General features: G+C 46.5%; 1 protein-coding gene across 8 annotated transcripts in view; it reads left to right on the forward strand.

The window, feature by feature from the left end:
• The first annotated feature begins 5,545 nt into the window (after positions 1 to 5,545).
• lap (phosphatidylinositol-binding clathrin assembly protein lap) overlaps positions 5,546 to 16,596 on the forward strand; it is a 39,198-nt gene continuing 28,147 nt past the window's right edge. For 2 of the 8 annotated variants that reach the window (XM_084599724.1, XM_084599819.1), the window contains exons 1-12: positions 5,553 to 5,877; positions 7,652 to 7,794; positions 7,848 to 7,923; positions 8,130 to 8,235; positions 8,574 to 8,613; positions 10,266 to 10,322; positions 10,382 to 10,493; positions 11,224 to 11,330; positions 11,392 to 11,433; positions 11,502 to 11,546; positions 11,631 to 11,716; positions 13,160 to 13,322. In XM_084599724.1, coding sequence (XP_084455850.1) covers positions 5,739 to 5,877; positions 7,652 to 7,794; positions 7,848 to 7,923; positions 8,130 to 8,235; positions 8,574 to 8,613; positions 10,266 to 10,322; positions 10,382 to 10,493; positions 11,224 to 11,330; positions 11,392 to 11,433; positions 11,502 to 11,546; positions 11,631 to 11,716; positions 13,160 to 13,322 — 1,116 coding nt within the window. In that variant the 5' untranslated portion in view covers positions 5,553 to 5,738. Of the gene's footprint in view, positions 5,878 to 7,651; positions 7,795 to 7,847; positions 7,924 to 8,129; positions 8,236 to 8,573; positions 8,614 to 10,265; positions 10,323 to 10,381; positions 10,494 to 11,223; positions 11,331 to 11,391; positions 11,434 to 11,501; positions 11,547 to 11,630; positions 11,717 to 13,159; positions 13,323 to 16,596 lie in introns of all 8 variants that reach the window. The other 6 variants (XR_014706305.1, XM_084599771.1, XM_084599986.1 and 3 more) reach the window with 6 other exon arrangements.

Below are 16,596 nucleotides of genomic sequence, written 5' to 3' on the forward strand. Positions count from 1 at the left end.
GAGCTTGGAAAAACGATGAGGCTTTCTTTATCGGAAATAAATGAAATGGAGGTTTTAGAAGGCGCTCTCAAATTCTGCAAACCCAGTTATTGTCTAAAGGCAATAGTTAGTAATTAAAAAATAATTACTATTACTTAACTTCAAAATAAAAAATTGCCTGGGGTGAGCCTGGCTGGCAGCTGTATACAATTGTGGTCTCTCTATCCTACCTCAAATCCTACCTCAAACTAACTGTTAGAAATGCTTTAATCTTTTTTTTTTTGAAAAGAAAAAGATAAGTCACATGTATTAAACTTGGCTAATTTTACTAATTTTAAGGACAACAGAGGCCTTTTGCACCCTTCAAGTGATACCAGTTTGTGGTTGACCTTGAGAATGTGTTTACAACTTGCTTCAGTTTAAATTCAAGCTGACAGCTTGTATTCAGTATGCTACTGGCCAAGCAAACCTGCTAACTTGGGTACTCTGACCACTGTCAAATTGGTGCAGCTGAAATCACTGCTTGACTACCCTTGCACTTTTTCACAAAATGCATTAACCAGCGCAATGTCAAGCTTCAATGCACCTGAAGATGAGCAGATGGATGCTCAGCTCTGTTTGTGTAGTCAATAATTTCACAAAACAACTCATTGTTGATGGCTTTTGTCCCATGCGCTCAAATAAAATAAAACAGCAGTGGAGATGCCCTGTGAAGTACCTAACCAAACTGCTCTGCCCTCCTCATGTATGTATTTTTGGCATATATGTTATGCATATGAGATGATGAAAGGATTTTAACGCCTGGCTTACAGTGTTGATTTATAACAGATATTGTTGCTATGAACAGAGAATAATGGTGACGCCACAGAATATCGCCGGCTGATTCGTTTCAAAGCATAGGAATTTTTTTTTCATGACCACTTTGTCAAAAAAAAAAACAACAACAACAAATGTAACAGCCTGAAGCTGCTCCTCACTTTACCAGTTGGCAAATTTCCTAACGCTAAGCAGATATCACGCTAAAATGAGCATTCCTGGTTACCAGTGGATACCGAATAGCGCAGTGTAATATAATCGTCATTATTGGCTAAAGGAAAGTTACCGCGGCGTGGTTGGAGAGATGCGAGAACCCGTGCGTGCGCACGATGCCTGGCCACTCTGCTACCAGTCTGCTGCTGACAGCTGAGTTGGCTCTGTAATAAAGCGGGCTCTGCAGGGCTCAGAAAAATACCTGTCCCGTGCAAATTATGTGCTGTAATGATTTACAGTGCGCGATAACTCGTCCCGCATGAGCTGTAGCAGACGCCAGCGAAATAAGAGCGCTTTCACCCTAGTGCAACGGTGAAAACCCGAATAATGTCGAATGAAACGCCTTCTATCATGGGTGGAGGTCCACATACGTCGGCATAGGGAAAAAATCACCACTTTTACTGAATAGGCGCACAAAACCATTGGTACTATGTCGCACCATTGCAAGAAAGCATTGAAAAGTTGACTAGAAGATGTTGCAGTGGCGCCATCTGGCGGTGTCAATGAAAAGCGGCGTGCCCGAGCGCCGTTGTTCGCGCCACTAGAAAGTATTCTAGTTCACTATACCCCTCCGCACGGCACACTAGCCAGTATATTCTAGGCACTATACTTACGGTCTCTCCAATGGGGTCTGTTTCCACCGCCTGCCGCGCCCCGGTGGGGTCGCCACTAAGTCGCCACCGCTAAAGCAGCCGTTCACGCGCAAGGGAAACGCGCGCTCGCTTTTAGCTTCGCCCGCGTCAGTTGCAACCGGCAGGTCCTGACATTTCGCCCCTTATGATTTATACAAAGGCGGTAATCAGAATCGAACATTTATCGTGTACGAAAAATAAAATAGTCAACAATCCGCTCACACGCGCGCGCCTTCGTCAGTGGGGCCGTGCACGGTCGAATGAAGCTTCGGGTACACTTCAACAATTTTTACCCCTAAGTTTTGTACAAAAATAAATTTACCAGGCTATGCAATGTGCCTTTGAATGTTTTAAGCAGATGTAGCGCGACCTGACGTGAGTGCATAGTGAACTGTTGGGTGGAGATTCTGTCAACCGCTACCGTTTTCGTTCAGAGCAAAAGAGGACCGGCGAAAATTCATGGCGCGTCTCAGATTCAGAGTAAGGAACAAATATTTACGCATATAGTTAAAATTTCAGTTGTCTAGGGGAGTGGGCTGTTCTAGCTTCGTTCAAAATATATCGGTCGGTTGAAATACCGAAGATGTATATGTAGTCTCGCGACTGACGGACATGTATGACATGTCCGTCATACATATATTATACACATATATTATGGTAAGGCTACCCAAAAGTAATAAAACATAATATGCCTCTGCCCGTGCACACATTCATGAGAGACGTAGTCTGTTTAATACATAGATAAACAATAACATTTAATCAAGGGAATAGGCATAAACAGTTATGCATAATTGAAAAGAGCGGCAAACACTAAAAAAAAATTATGGACTTTCAAAGTTACACATTGTACTGTCTATTCATCAATTCATCAAAATGCGACTTGCGGCTAGAAAATTTGCAGTCTCAAAATCTTCCTGCATGGATTGTGTACATAAGGAGTTGGCCTCTCGTTCCTGTCTGTCACTTTCTAGGCATAATTAATTGACAAGAAGGATTCTGAAAAAGTTTTCAGATACTGGAAGCGGACCTTATAACATGGCTGTTGTCAATGCCTACCGGGCAACTCAATGGTAATTCTCAAGTGCTGATTGAATCAGGATCTTAAGTACTTCGAGAACATTTGTGTGTAGTAGAAAGCGCTCGTCAAACGTCTTGTGTGTTCTTTTTTGTCCTTTGTCTTTTTTTCTGCGCTAATTTTTTTTACTTAATGGATCACCAACTAGCTCGGCAACATGCGTTCCCATTGTTCCCGCGGCGATTGAGAAGGCCGTAAGAAAGAGTGCGCGCTCTCCTTCGAGACCGGCGTGCTGTGACGTAAGCACGATGCGGTGGCGCTTCTATCGCCAGCGTGGGCCGACTGGGGGTGAAAAGTAGGCTTAGCGCTCATAGGAATACATGGAAGTGAAATATTCCAAAACAGTTTTCTAATTTCACGGGTCATCCGTGATGTCATTATTCGGCACAGAGCAACCATGAACGCCCTGGAATAGATCGTGTAAGTGTGAAATCTCATTACCGAGGCGAAGTATTTTTAAAACACCGCGAAACGCACGGGGGTGCGAGTTGAGAGGGCGACCCATAGAAATACATGTAAACACAACTTACCGCAACATTTTGCTCGGTTCAGCAGCGTTGAACCTTTCTCATTTTTTAGTGAACGTCTTGTACGACGCCCCGACGTCATGTTGCATGACAAACTACATTCTCTTGCAAGTAATGCAAGTCTGACGACTTGTGGAACCGTTCACAGCAGGATAAACTGACAGCGCACAGTTGCAGACGACCATGCATAACCTGCGCTGTCGCTAGCAGACGCTCCGGAGTTAGAGGCGGCCGCGGTGGGTATCGCCAGCGGCGCGGTCGTCTGCTGCAATGCGCGAATCTCGTTCGGTTGTATGGCGTTTAACAACTGCTTTTTAAATGTAATTCTGTCTAGGACGTATCACTGGAGCGACATTACTATCAAGCTTATTTACCCTATGCGGCCGCATATCAGACTGTAAGCAAAACTGCTCGATTCGTTACACCCAGCTTGCCTTTTGGCGGTGTCTGGATTCATAACACAGGTTATTCGAGTTTTAAAAGTAGACTGCCTCCGTAATGACGCGCCATATATTTCATCACACACTTCTTCAAAGCGCTGGTCAACGTTTAATGACCGGCCACCACTTCTGATGCTCTGCGAAATGAGAAAAAATGTTCCGGTAAGTTGTGTTTACATGCATTTCTACGGGTCGCCCTCCCAACTTGCACCCACACATGTTTCGCGGTATTTCAAAAATACTTCGCCTCGGTGACGAGATTTCATATTTTGACGATCTGTTCTAGGATGTCTATAGTTGCTTCGTACCGAATAATGACATCACAGGTGCCCCGTGAAATGAGAAAACTGCTTTGGAATATTTCGATTCCGTATTCCTATGGACGCTAAGCCTACTTTTCACCCCCAGTCGGATGCGGCGCCGCGAGCGCCCCCTTTGTTTGTAAACACGGTGTTGGTCTATATGGCGTACCATCCAAACGCACACTTGTCGGAGAAAGACAGCCTTTCCTCCGGAAGTCTCATTTTGTCTAGCGTTCCTGCCATCTGCAATCCCACAATTGAACGCTCTCCAAGGAACGCACCAGGCGCAGGAGCGGTGGCGTACGTAGCATCCAAACGCACACTTGTCGGAGAAAGTGTGACAGATACTGCACCTTTCCTTCAGAAGTCTCATCTTGTCAAGCGTTCAGCTGTCATTTGCAATCCCATACTTGAAAGCGCGCCAAGGAACACCACGCGACAGCAGCCGCAAAACCGGGACACACTTTGTCCACGACAATATGAGCCATTGGAGGCTTTCGCCGTAAAAGTGTGTGCCGTTTTTTAAGGCGAAAGCCTTTAATGACTCATGCTGTCGTGGTGTGCCCCGCTTTTGCGGCGTTCTGATTGGTCGAGACGTACGTCGACCCTGCCATCTGCAATGTCACACTTGAAAACGCGCGCCAATTAAGGAACGCCACCCGGCAGGAGCGATGGTGCACGTTTTATCCAATTATTTCCAATTCAAGCACCAATTCATATCAAATGGTCAGGTCCATATATATTGGTGGCGAAAACACAATTGGTTTGACCAATTCATTTCAGTTGGAAAATTCCGAATTGGACCCATTGATTTTTTTTTTTTTTTTTTTTTACTGGGTTTGAAAGTTTGGAGTCAGCTTAAATGCACTAGCTAGATATGAGTGGCAGCTAAAACAAAAATGGAAGAGATGTTTCTTGTGCCGCTCTGCGGATGCATTCCCATATTGATCAAAGCTAAAAATTTTGAGCAGACATCACGTGTGCTGTTGGCCGCGACCGGAAGAATAAGCATGTCCCATTTGATGTTGGGAAAGGTTGAGGGTCGCCGGAGAAGGGGTAGGCAGCGAACGCGATGGTTAGATGGCATCCTCGAGGCATTGCAGATGAAGCTATGTGATGTTAAGAAGATAGTGAGAGACCGGAAAGCGTGGCGTGACATGGTCCATAGGGTCACGAAGAGTCGGACACGACTGAACGCCTGAACTGACGACTATATCTGCTCGCGTCACGTGTGACATTTTCCACGGGGCTGGGAGACAAAATGAACGTTGAATTCGATTTCACCGCATGTCCTTGAGGCCGGCATCCGCGGAGCTCTAGTTTTGCGCAGCCTTGTTTTGGTTTTCAAACGCCAGCGCCCTTTTCTGCCACAACGTTGCAGCACCGAAGCACCATTTTCGCAATTTTTGCCGCGTGTGCTCTGCACACGCTGTCGCCAAGTTCCTCGTGGTGAACTCTGGTGGATATTTTTTGTATACTTGTGGTTATTTTGCCGCGCTCGCGACGGTAGCTGGCAAAATGTTGCAAAAGAGGGCGGCGAAAGGGAGGGTGATGGAGAGCGTCACCATTGGTCAAAGCAGACCATAGGGCCGGCGTGACGTCATGCGCTGACGTGAACGGTTTTCTCTCGTTGCCCACCGCTTGGTGTGTGTGTGTTTGGGGCCTCGGCGGAGCGCTGTGCCAGCAGGGGCAACACTCTTCTGTCGCAGGGTTGTCTTGCGGGTCCGTCCTCGTAGCCAGGTTCGCGAGCACCTATGTCGAAGATGTCCGGCCAGAGTCTCAACGATCGGCTAATGGCAGCCCGGCACACCATAGCGGGTCAAGGCCTCGCCAGGGTGGTCTGCAAAGCAACCACCGAGGAAGTGATCGGTCCCAAGAAGAAACACCTCGACTGTAAGTGGGCCGCTCGTTCTGTGCCTGGCGCTCACGCTTGTGGCTGCTCGCCGGTTGCTCCGAGGTGGACCCTGAGTTATAAGCCTAACAGTGCGCACTGCCGAAGGGCCGCCGCGCTGTCACCGCCCCCGGCCCTCCCGGCCCCAGCTGCGCACTGCTGCATGACACCCTCCTGTGCTGCAGTCTCAAATGTCGCGGTCTCGCCACCGCCTCCCTCCGTCGCCCGTCTGCGACAAGGGAGAGTAACCCCTTCTGTTTGTGCAGCGAATTTCGGAACGGTGGCTTTCCAGTATGCCCTGCGTGACACCCTGCTGTCGGGCTCAAAAGTGCACCACCGCTTGGAGCAAGCAGCCCCGCTCATTCCCGGTGGCACGTCAGTGCATGCTTGAGTGCATCCCTGTGTAAACACGCTTTCTTTGTACATTTCATTTGTTTGCGTCTCTTTACACGAAAATTCGTGATCGCATGTTAAGTTCTGTGGCGGGCGCATATTCTGAAATATTTAGCTCAGCTTGAACTAAGCTTAATGTAGATGAAAGCGGAAGTGCTTGAGGAGGTCATTTTTCTTGGTCGAATCTGTTTCCAGCGTAGGCGATTTCATCTGCTTGGTTGACTTCCCTGCTTTGATACTTCGATGGGTTATGGCTAGGGCAGGTTGGTGTCACAAACTTGTCTCGCCATGTGCTGAAAGCAATGTTCGTCCCTCCCAATGCAACATTTATTGCAATGCCAACGGGAATTTCCAGCAGTAGACAAGGCTGAAGAAAAGTTAAGTGTCCTTCCTGACTTATTGATCTGATTTGCCAACACCAAGAAGGCCCTGTGCCACGTTATGGTGGAGGGCCCTCATCTTCAGCTATATGCAGGAACTGCGGGTTACTTGTGATCAATTCCTGCCTCATTTCCTAGTAGCAGCTCATCCATCACAGACATCTGAAAGGGTAGAGAATATATAGAGGGAAATTGCAGGTGCTCTCTGAAGGTCCCAAAATGAGTGTAAACATTGCGGTTGAGGTTCCAGCCATTGCTGGGTTGTGCTGTGAATTACTGGTTAACATTTCAGATCCTTTAAAACTAGTGGTACTGTACATTTTCAAGCCAGGTATGCAAAATGAATTCAGGAAACTGCTTTAAAGATGAATGCCTTCATGTTTCATGTGAGCACCTCTGTGACTCTGGAGAGGGCATTTTTATTCGCTTAGAAGCGTAGGCCTAAGATAAGCTTAATCGTTTTCGTAACTACTTAAAGAAATGACCCAAATGACAGGGCCCAACAGAAGTGGCTTAGTAATCAGGAAAGGAAAAACCTTTTCTATGCAAGCGATGCATGCTTTAAAAAAAAAATGAAATTTCAGAAACTTATTATTCGACACAGAGGGAGTTTTGGTGCCAGAGCACCGCATATATTTTCTGGTCTCTGTCTCTGCATCACCTCACCGCCTCCTTTTACCCCCCCCCCCCCCCCCCCCTCTTTTTTTTTTGCCCATTTTTATCAACCACGACATGTAACACCTCCGCAAAAAATATTTCTGGCTATGCTACTGATCGGGCGGGAACTTGCTCTTCTACTGGTGCATTTCTGTGATCTTTCTCCGGGCAGCCTAATGGCTTCCTGGTTGGGCTGTGCCTACAAGTGCAGGATGGGTGATGTTGAGGTGGAGCGTCCACAGAGCTTGTTTCATGTGTTGTGGCAGTGCAGTCAGAGCGAATATTTGTTCGCTTTATGCTCACAACGTACAACACAGGAGCCACTATAGCAGATGTTTGTTTGCAGACCTGCTGCATTGCACAAATGAGCCGAATGTTTCCATCCCACAACTGGCCAACCTGCTGATTGAGCGCACACAGAACAGCAACTGGGTGGTGGTGTTCAAGTCCCTGGTCACCATCCACCACCTGATGTGCTACGGCAATGAGGTAGGCTGCTGGTTCTGCTGGCTGACCTGGGTTAACCCTTGTCCCTCATGCAGAGGTTCACCCAGTACTTGGCATCCAGCAACTGCACCTTCCAGCTAGGCACCTTTGTGGACAAAACAGGTGTCCAGGGTGAGCTCTTTTTCACTGTACCAGATACGCATCATGTGCAGATCTCCTTGTGTAGTGTTGGTAGCGTCTGCTTGTATCACAGTGCCAGCTAACCGTGGTCCTTTTTTTCTCCCCTCAGCAACTGGTGACGCGGGTTTGTTGGAAACACTTTTTTTACATTTGTCAAGTGGAGCTTGCATTTGACTGTGATGCATGTGTCTGTGCAGCTGGCTTCGACATGTCGACGTTCATTCGACGCTATGCCAAGTACCTCACAGAGAAGGCTGTCTCCTACCGCACTGTGGCGTTTGACTTCTGCAAGGTGAAAAGGGGGTGAGTGCCAAATTTTTAAGACTCTCTCCTTGTGGTCCATTCCACTTCCTTATGGTGCCCTGGATATAGTTTCCTTGTGAACATATCCTCGCAGATTTGCAGTGGCACTTGGCCTACATTGACAAGGGTGCATGCAGTGTGTACATTTGCTGTGCTGCTGTCGTGCGCTTTACTAACATTTGACTCTGTTGCAAAGAATTTTACATCCAAGTATACTTTGACATCGTAGCCAACTGGGTGAATTCCATAGAAAGTACTCAGCTGAAAATGTGGTGCCTCTCCTTTTCGACTTTGCAGGGGGTGCACAGATTTGTGTGTAATTCTGTTGTTCATTGCAGGAAAGAAGATGGCACCCTGCGCACCATGCCGACTGACAAGGTGAGTACAGGTTACATGTCTTTTTTTTTGAAGATTCACCCAAAAGATTTTGTCTACATGCTTCAAGCATTCCTAAAGTTTCAAATTGTTGCCCCGTGTGGCTGATTTAATTCAAATTAAACATCCCAGTGCCCCATCGCGGTGGTGCAATTAAGGCGCGACTACTGTGCCCAAAAATGTGGGATCGAATTCTGGCCACAGTGGCCACTTTTTAGTGGAGGCAAAAAGAAAAGCAACCGTGTGCTGTGCGATGTCAATGCATGTAATTTCCTCATAGCCTGAGTCGCTTTAGAAAACCCCATAAACCACACTAAACATCCCACCTCTTTTTGAACTTGCGGCAGAAAGTAGGAGGAGCCAAATGTAATGGCTGCTCTGTCGTCGGCAGAGTAATACGTGGTGTGATCCTTTGAACATAGTCTGCTTGCTTGAGAGGACACATAAACATAGTCTGCTTGCTTGAGAGGACACATAGAATGACCTCCGTCATCCGTTTTTTTGCGCTGACTTCTTTGCAACATAGCGTTCCAACAGTCTATGTATTTTCATTGGTCACTGCAAAGTGATAAGGTTGTGCCTCTTGAAAGCAAACAATGCACATGTTATATTTCCACGAGCTTAAATTGCGGATGTGTTGAACTTTTTTTTTCAACGGAAATGCAGGAAACAAAATAAAAGCTGAAATTTTCCAAAATACTCTTTAGTGCACCTCTAGCATTGAAATATAGAAGTGGGTTGGATTTCCCTGCCAAAAAGTCTTCTCTGCAGGCTCACTGTGGCAGTCTACGAGTATTTTTATGAAGTTAAAAAGCACTTACTTTACGGGTGTATGGGCTTGTTTTTTTTACACGAGTTGGAATGTGCCTGTGTTTTTGCTTGTCTTGTATTTTTGGTACTATGTTCAAGAACTTGAGGGGCTTAGTGAGGACTGTAACAGGTGTTTATGATAACATGTTCACTGCTGCTGGTATTATTCATGGCCATAAAGCATAATTAAGGCCCCTTTGAGAATAAAACTGATCATCAGTATTAACTTACGTGACCCACCAGTGACCGGTGATGCAGAGATCTTGTTCGGACCCACTCAAATGTATAGTTCTTTCATCCATAATTTCAGTGATACTCCTAAGTAACTGGGAATGGAACAGAGCCGGATCGTTCTAATGTTGAGATTTTTCTGGCTTGCATGCAATTCTATGGACATTAGTGGACTTGATTAAAGCAGTCTTGTACTCAGTATTCATCACACCTTTTAAATATTTTTTACATTCTAGGTTCTTTATTGAGTGGTGTGATTTTTCTCCGCCACGAAATCAGCCTGTTGCAGCCACCATGACTGAATTGCAGCTAGTCAGGAATAGACTGGAGACATTGGAGACGTTGCTTTCTTGTGAATATGTAGCTCATATGAGATCTTGTCACTATTCTCTCTGTTGTCTGTGTTTATGCGCTCATGTTCGCTATGAAACTTTTGACATGCCTTCGTTTTTGCATCTAGGCTGGCTGCAGCACTGTTTATTTTCTTTTTACCTGTTTTAGTGTTTATATTTACTACAAGCGTTCTGCTATGGTATTTGGCACAGAACTTGCATTGGGGAAAGTGTGTAAACACTTTCCCCAAAGTGTTTAAACACTCTGGTCTCTTGTTGCAGCTGCTGAAGACAGTGCCGGCCCTCCAGAGCCAGCTGGATGCTTTGCTCGAATTCGATGTGAGTGGCTGTGGCTGGCTGCTGTTGTGGCTGTCAGCTAAATAGGTGTGTCTTTGCAGTGCACAGCAAACGACCTGACCAATGGGGTCATCAGCTCGTGTTTCATGCTGCTCTTTCGGGACCTGATCCGACTCTTTGCCTGCTACAACGATGGAATCATCAACCTGCTTGGTAATGAAAGGAAACTCAGCTGACTGCTCCCAATTTTTTAACCACTGCAACTGAGTTGGCAGCAATGTTCCATGTACTTGGACCAAGTGGCTCATTTTTCTTTTATCACAGTCTAAAAGAGCTTCAAAGTACTTTCTTTGAGCAAATAACCTGTGTCCTTGCCTCATGGAATGTGTGCTGTGATCTGTGTAACAAAGCAGGCACAGATGAAATCCCATGGTATTTTAAGAAAATCGGTAATCTTTGAAGAGCTCAACTCTTCCTTGGCTGCAACCTACAAACTCTGCTTGTCTCTCACTCGGCTTAGTGTTGCATGTAATTGGCCCTTCACGTGTTGTATTGCTGTGCTTTCATTGGTTTTAAAGATTATTGGCCTCTTTGTTATGTGACAGAAGCAGGTCTAGAGCACTGGTGAATGTGTGAGTGCTTGAAATGGAATCGTGACTTAGCAATGCATTGGATTGTGCTGCGGCCATTTGGTGATCTGCCACTACTGAGCATTCATACACTAGGTGCCGGGCATTTTGTAGCCATATAAAGGTGCCCCTGACACCCGGCGTCTGATGTGCAGAATGCTCAAGCAGGACTTGATCGCCTTGCAGACTGATGGGAGGGCCCCATATGTCTCTGTGATTGGAAAAGTAAACAGAGTGACACCCACTAGAGGGTGTATATCTCCTCTGTTCACAGAGTGTAAGTAGATCAGAGTGTGCCATCTCGTTCTGTGCAGAGAAGTACTTTGACATGAACAAGAAACACTGCCGTGAGGCCCTGGACATCTACAAAAAGTTCCTCATCCGCATGGATCGGGTGGCAGAGTTCCTCAAGGTGGCCGAGGTGAGCCAGTCTCTGCTGCTGGTGGGGTGCATTGAGGGTGACTTTTGTTCCTGCTGTGCAGACGGTGGGCATCGACAAAGGTGACATCCCCGACCTGACCAAGGTAGGTGCTGGCACTGTTTCGTGGGGGTCGGATCATGGGGTGCGGCGCACGCCTCTCTCCTTTTTCAGTACTTTGAAGTGTTCCTAATAAGCTTTGCCCGTAGGACGTCAGAGGTAAGGGGCAAAAGTAAGGAGCGCGTGGTGTGCCACTGGTTCTCTGCTGGCCACCCTGGGGTGGACACGTGTGCTGCTTTGCAGGCCCCCAGCAGCCTGCTGGATGCCCTGGAGCAGCATCTGGCTGCGCTTGAAGGCCGCAAGGGAGGAACAGGAGCAGTTGTGACAAGGTACCACCTTCTGGTTCAACGCATGGCCTTGAGTTTTTTTCTTTTTTCAATTTTGTTTTCGTGTTTGCCCAGTGCCGTTTTTTGGTACACCTTAGTGCATAGAAACTGTTGTCACCCTGTGCTTCTGTTCTGTGTGAAACCCTTTGTTGCCATTTGTAACGTCAGTGGGACCTACAGGGATCGAAGCTTCATTTGCTGTGTTTGGCCACCAGTGTTTTTGTTTTGATTTAAAAGCTTTGTACAGCTCTTCTGTTCGATAACAGTTCATTAATAGAAATAACAATTACCGGCCTTAATTTAGTACATGCCAAACATTATTTTGAAATATATTGTTGTAATGAAAAACTTGCTGCTGTAAGCCAGTGGTCAAACCTAGGTACGAAAATGGCATCCCTTCACAGTGGACACATGTGCAAACAGGCAAAATCTAAAATGAAAATGTTGTACTCTCTTCAAAGCTGCTATGTTTGCCAGTTTTCTTCTGGAACATGCAGTACATGACTGATTAAGAGCACTTCAGCATCGCATTGGGCATGTCATTGCACTGAGCAGTCAAAGTGCGGACTTTGTTCATGTGAATCAAAACATCACAGTTTGATATGACTTCATCTTCAGTGTTTACTCAAGTTTGACAATCTTGTCTTTCTTTCAAAATGGCTGCAGCGGTCAGTGGAGCAATGCAACGCTCTCTGCAGAAGTTGATTTCTTGCAGTATATCCACTTTTTCCTGCAGCGAAAACTCCTTTCGCTTCTTCTTGGGGGATATCATTGGCTGTATTCATTTTCATATCTCGCACAAACTTCAATCACCCGCAATAAAAAATACCTGCCCACACACGTGATTGACCGGCCAGCAAACGGCACTCAGCACTGAGAGAAAGGCAGGTGACTAAACCTGCTAGGCTACTCCATATTAAAGCCACTGCTTTATGGTGACTGTTTCACTATAGAGTTGCGGAGCTGTTAATTTTTAGGATATTCCTTGATTATAGAGGCAAAAATAAATGTCTTATGTAGTTGTGAAATATGTTTACATTGATAATGTTCACAATCTGGTGGGGATCTTTAATATATTCCTAAAGCTGAGAAATTGGTTAATGTGGCGTTTGTAGTAACTAGATTTGACTGTACAGTGGTCGTGCCGTGAAGAGCAGAGCTGTCACAATCATGTGGGTCGCTTGTGCTCCACTTGCACTGAGGGCATTCACAAATAGTGTTGTAATTCATGGCGCTGATACTGCTGCAACGGGGTGTGCTTAAACCTTTTTTGCAAGCCAGGATGGGGCAATATGTTCCTTGGTGTGTGAACAGGATCTGGCAACATGCATGCAATGCGTGACATTCTTTGCATTGATTGCAAGAAGCAGCGTCCCTTTTTGTTTGTTTTGCATCTTGGCTGCATGGCTGCTTGCATGCTTTTTCTCCCCCTTGCGGCCTGAGCAGGGTGAGCAGCAACGTGCAGAGTGCGGTGTCGGCGCTCTCTTGCACGAGCAGTGCCTTCGGCTCGGTCGGTGGCACGGGTGCCGAGCTCAACGGTGTGCGTGTGGACGAGGCCAGCGTGCGCAGGGCCCTCGAGGAAGAAGCAGCTGCCATGGATCAGCTCAAGGTGAGCCCAGTGTTGGGATTGCTTCAAGCTGTACCACTAGGGCTTTGTCAAGGGGACCAGGTTATCTTTGCATTCCAAAGTGGGTTTTTAACTAGGGAGGACACAGCTACATGACCGCAGAGTGAACAAGGGCAGATTCCCTCAAGGAGGTCACTCCTTAATCTACTTGCTGCATAGCTTTAATAGAAGCGGCTGCAATGCACTGCGTTGAATTCAAGTTTGTGTTGCATTCTAGACAGGCTGAAGTTGGCAATTTTCACCATTCTGGCTGGGGCCACAGTTAGTGGGTCTCGTCTTGGTCTGCTCATGGCATCAAGGCATGTTGTGCAACTAACCTCCCTTATGGCTGGTCTCGTACTTGTGCATTTTCTCCCTCCTTTCGTGCTGCCTGCCATGAGCCAAGCCATCGCTGCCCATTTCGGGCCCTGTTTTGTCTCACCTCAACCTGAAGCGCCAGGTGTGCACTTTTGTAGCAAATGCTGCCCTTCACTCATTTCGCGAAGCCTGGAAAAGAGCGGCAGTGCACTGTTACCATGGCAACCAGTTGCACCGTTCCAAAAGTGTTCCGCCGCTGCGCTTGCTGCAGGGAGGATGAGGGTGGTAGTGGCATCCTAAGAGGCGTGAAGAGGAGAAGGGTAGTTCCTGCACTGTGCATGCACGCGCCACCACTGAGAGTTGATCGAGTGGGGCAGGAAAGTATCTATTGGCATCGCATGGGCAGGGTATGAAAGTGGATTCTGCCAAGAATGCTGGCGAACTTTTTGCGTTCAACGAAACGCTGGTTGTGTTTGATGCAATGCTCGGTCATGCGCAGTGAAAGCTTTTGCTTCACATTTTGTTCAGCAGCCTTGAACCCTCTAATTTTTGGGCTCCTGCCCACGTCTTTTCCTTCTGCACTTGTCATACGGTGGCCCTTAGTGCCCATTCCTGACCCTGCCCAGCAGTGACCTACATTTTCACAGATGCATCCAATTCAGTACCCTCGGATGAGGCTCCTCTGCTTACTTCAAAACCATTTGGGACTGATGCCATTCTAGCACCACGCAGCTAGAAAACTCATCACCCTTCCTCCATGTATCCAGCATCACATCGATCACCAACGCCACACTCTGCTTTGCCTGCCGTGCTGTGGTAGTAGGTCTGTTCGTTCAGCTGCATTACAGGAATTGGATCTTGTGGTGCTGCACTTCGCCATTTGTTTCGGTGGCACAACATGGCACCCTTTGCACGATGCTGCTCGTTTAAAACAGTGCAGTCATCGTGCAAGTTCAGTTCATGAAAAGTTCAGGAAAACTCAGCACATCCTCAGCGGTGAGGGCCGAAATGGTGTAGCTGTCGCCGTCACATGGAAGCAGACAATGGCTGGTGCTATGATCAGTGGCGTGCGTGCTGTGCTAAATGGCACAGAGACTCAAATCATTCCACTCGTCAACGAGAACGGGGCCTGAGTTAACCATAAACTCATCCTCCACATCACGTTTAAAAAGTAAACATGCACAAGCATTCATTATTAATTTAAACAGCGCGAACAGGAAGACACAGGACAAGATAAAAGGAAGCTACAGTACAAGCGCTGACTCACAACTATGCCTAAGCCTTTACTCCAAGGCCCAGATAAAAACATATACGACGAAAACGAAATATTCATGTGAAACAACCCTTGGGTTCACCTGCTGCACAAAGTCACTCAAAAAAGACATCTCTTTGCTTGAAAGAGCAAGAGAAGTCTTGCTGACACACTTATTGTCTGTTGAAATAAAATACGATTCAACTATTTCTCTCGTCATGTATTCTTTGTGGCGATACAAAATCCTAGCCTGGTAAACATAGGAGTACATTTCTTCTTCTCCTTCTTCATTGTTTCACATGAATGGCAATGTGAGACCAGAAATGTTCTGTCCTTGCCACTTTCTAAGTTCCGGTCAGAGTCCTGTTTGCCCTATATAACAGGCTCCACAAGAGAGTGGAAGCCTGTACACAACACTAGTCTTGCATCCAACAAATGGGTCTCTGTGTTTCACCCCAGATTCTTGCTTCTTCGATTTTCTTTCTATTTGAATAGCCGGGCAAATCTTCATCTTGAGCGGGGCGGTCAATGCGACGTCAGCACCATACCTCTTGCCTACATTTTTGAGGCCATGTGAAATTCTGTGCACTACGGAGCCAGGATCATATATGTTTTTATGTGGGCCTTGGAGTAAAGGCTTAGGCATAGTTGTGAGTCGGCGCTTGTACTGTGGCTTCCTTTTATCTTATCCTGTGTCTTCTTGTTCGCGCTGTTTAAATTAATAATGGATGTGTACCAACTCGCCCAACAAAGTATCTTGGTATGCACAAGCATGTGGTATGGTATCATCACCTGATGGTGACAAGGCTGATGAGAACAGGTGAAGCATGCGGGAGTGCACTAAACAAACTCTTTATTGGGCTGACTAGCGCCAGCAAAAAATCTAAACAACTCGGCGGCGGAGATAGCAACAAACGTGCTCTCTGGTCGACGAACTGAGGATGCCCGCTTTACTCATCAGCACTCAATTTAAAAGCGGCAAAGGAACATCTAGATAAAACTGTGAACAGTGACTAGCATAACCTGGAACATAGTAGAAATAGAAGCGTGTGGCTGGAATCCTTCGAGATACATCTCGAATCATCTGCCACAACAAAGGAAATGATAAAGCAGCGTCTTGCGACACCGGGCATGAACAAAGAATAAAGAATTGATCTGTGCGCTAGATTCACATTGATGAGACTGCATGCCAGCGGTGATCGAAAAAGAACAAATAAAGATTTGAATTCACAGAAATATGTATGCTGACTTTGTTCATGATCAGTAAAAAATGTGAGTTTTGCATCAGCTGCTGCATGGTGCACATGCATCGAGGTTGCAGTGGTCTATTGCAACACTTCATTGCGATGTGCTGTTTGAAAATTCGTAATCTGATTCAGGATGTTGGTGCCATTTGATGTGAGCAGCATACACAGCTAACTGATCGCATGAATAGTTTGGTCGGCTTATAATTGTTTGTGCATTGCATTTATGAATGAATGAATGAATGAATGCTGTTGGCTGCATATGCCGCTCGCCTCAACATGTGTCGCGTGAACTTTGTGTGGCCTGCTGTGCAAAAAGGCAGTGTACTAAAATGCTGCTTTGAAGATTTTGAAACATACGCCTTGAGCTACATTATTGAACTGGCACCATCTTACGCGAAGTAAAAGAAATCCTGCCTAAAAAGTGCGGCATGAATGGACACGACTACGTTCTAAGAAGCTA

The sequence above is a fragment of the Amblyomma maculatum genome, chromosome 1 (genome assembly GCF_055883805.1).
Source record: "Amblyomma maculatum isolate TAMU_Amacu chromosome 1, ASM5588380v1, whole genome shotgun sequence".
Classification (NCBI taxonomy): domain Eukaryota; kingdom Metazoa; phylum Arthropoda; class Arachnida; order Ixodida; family Ixodidae; genus Amblyomma; species Amblyomma maculatum.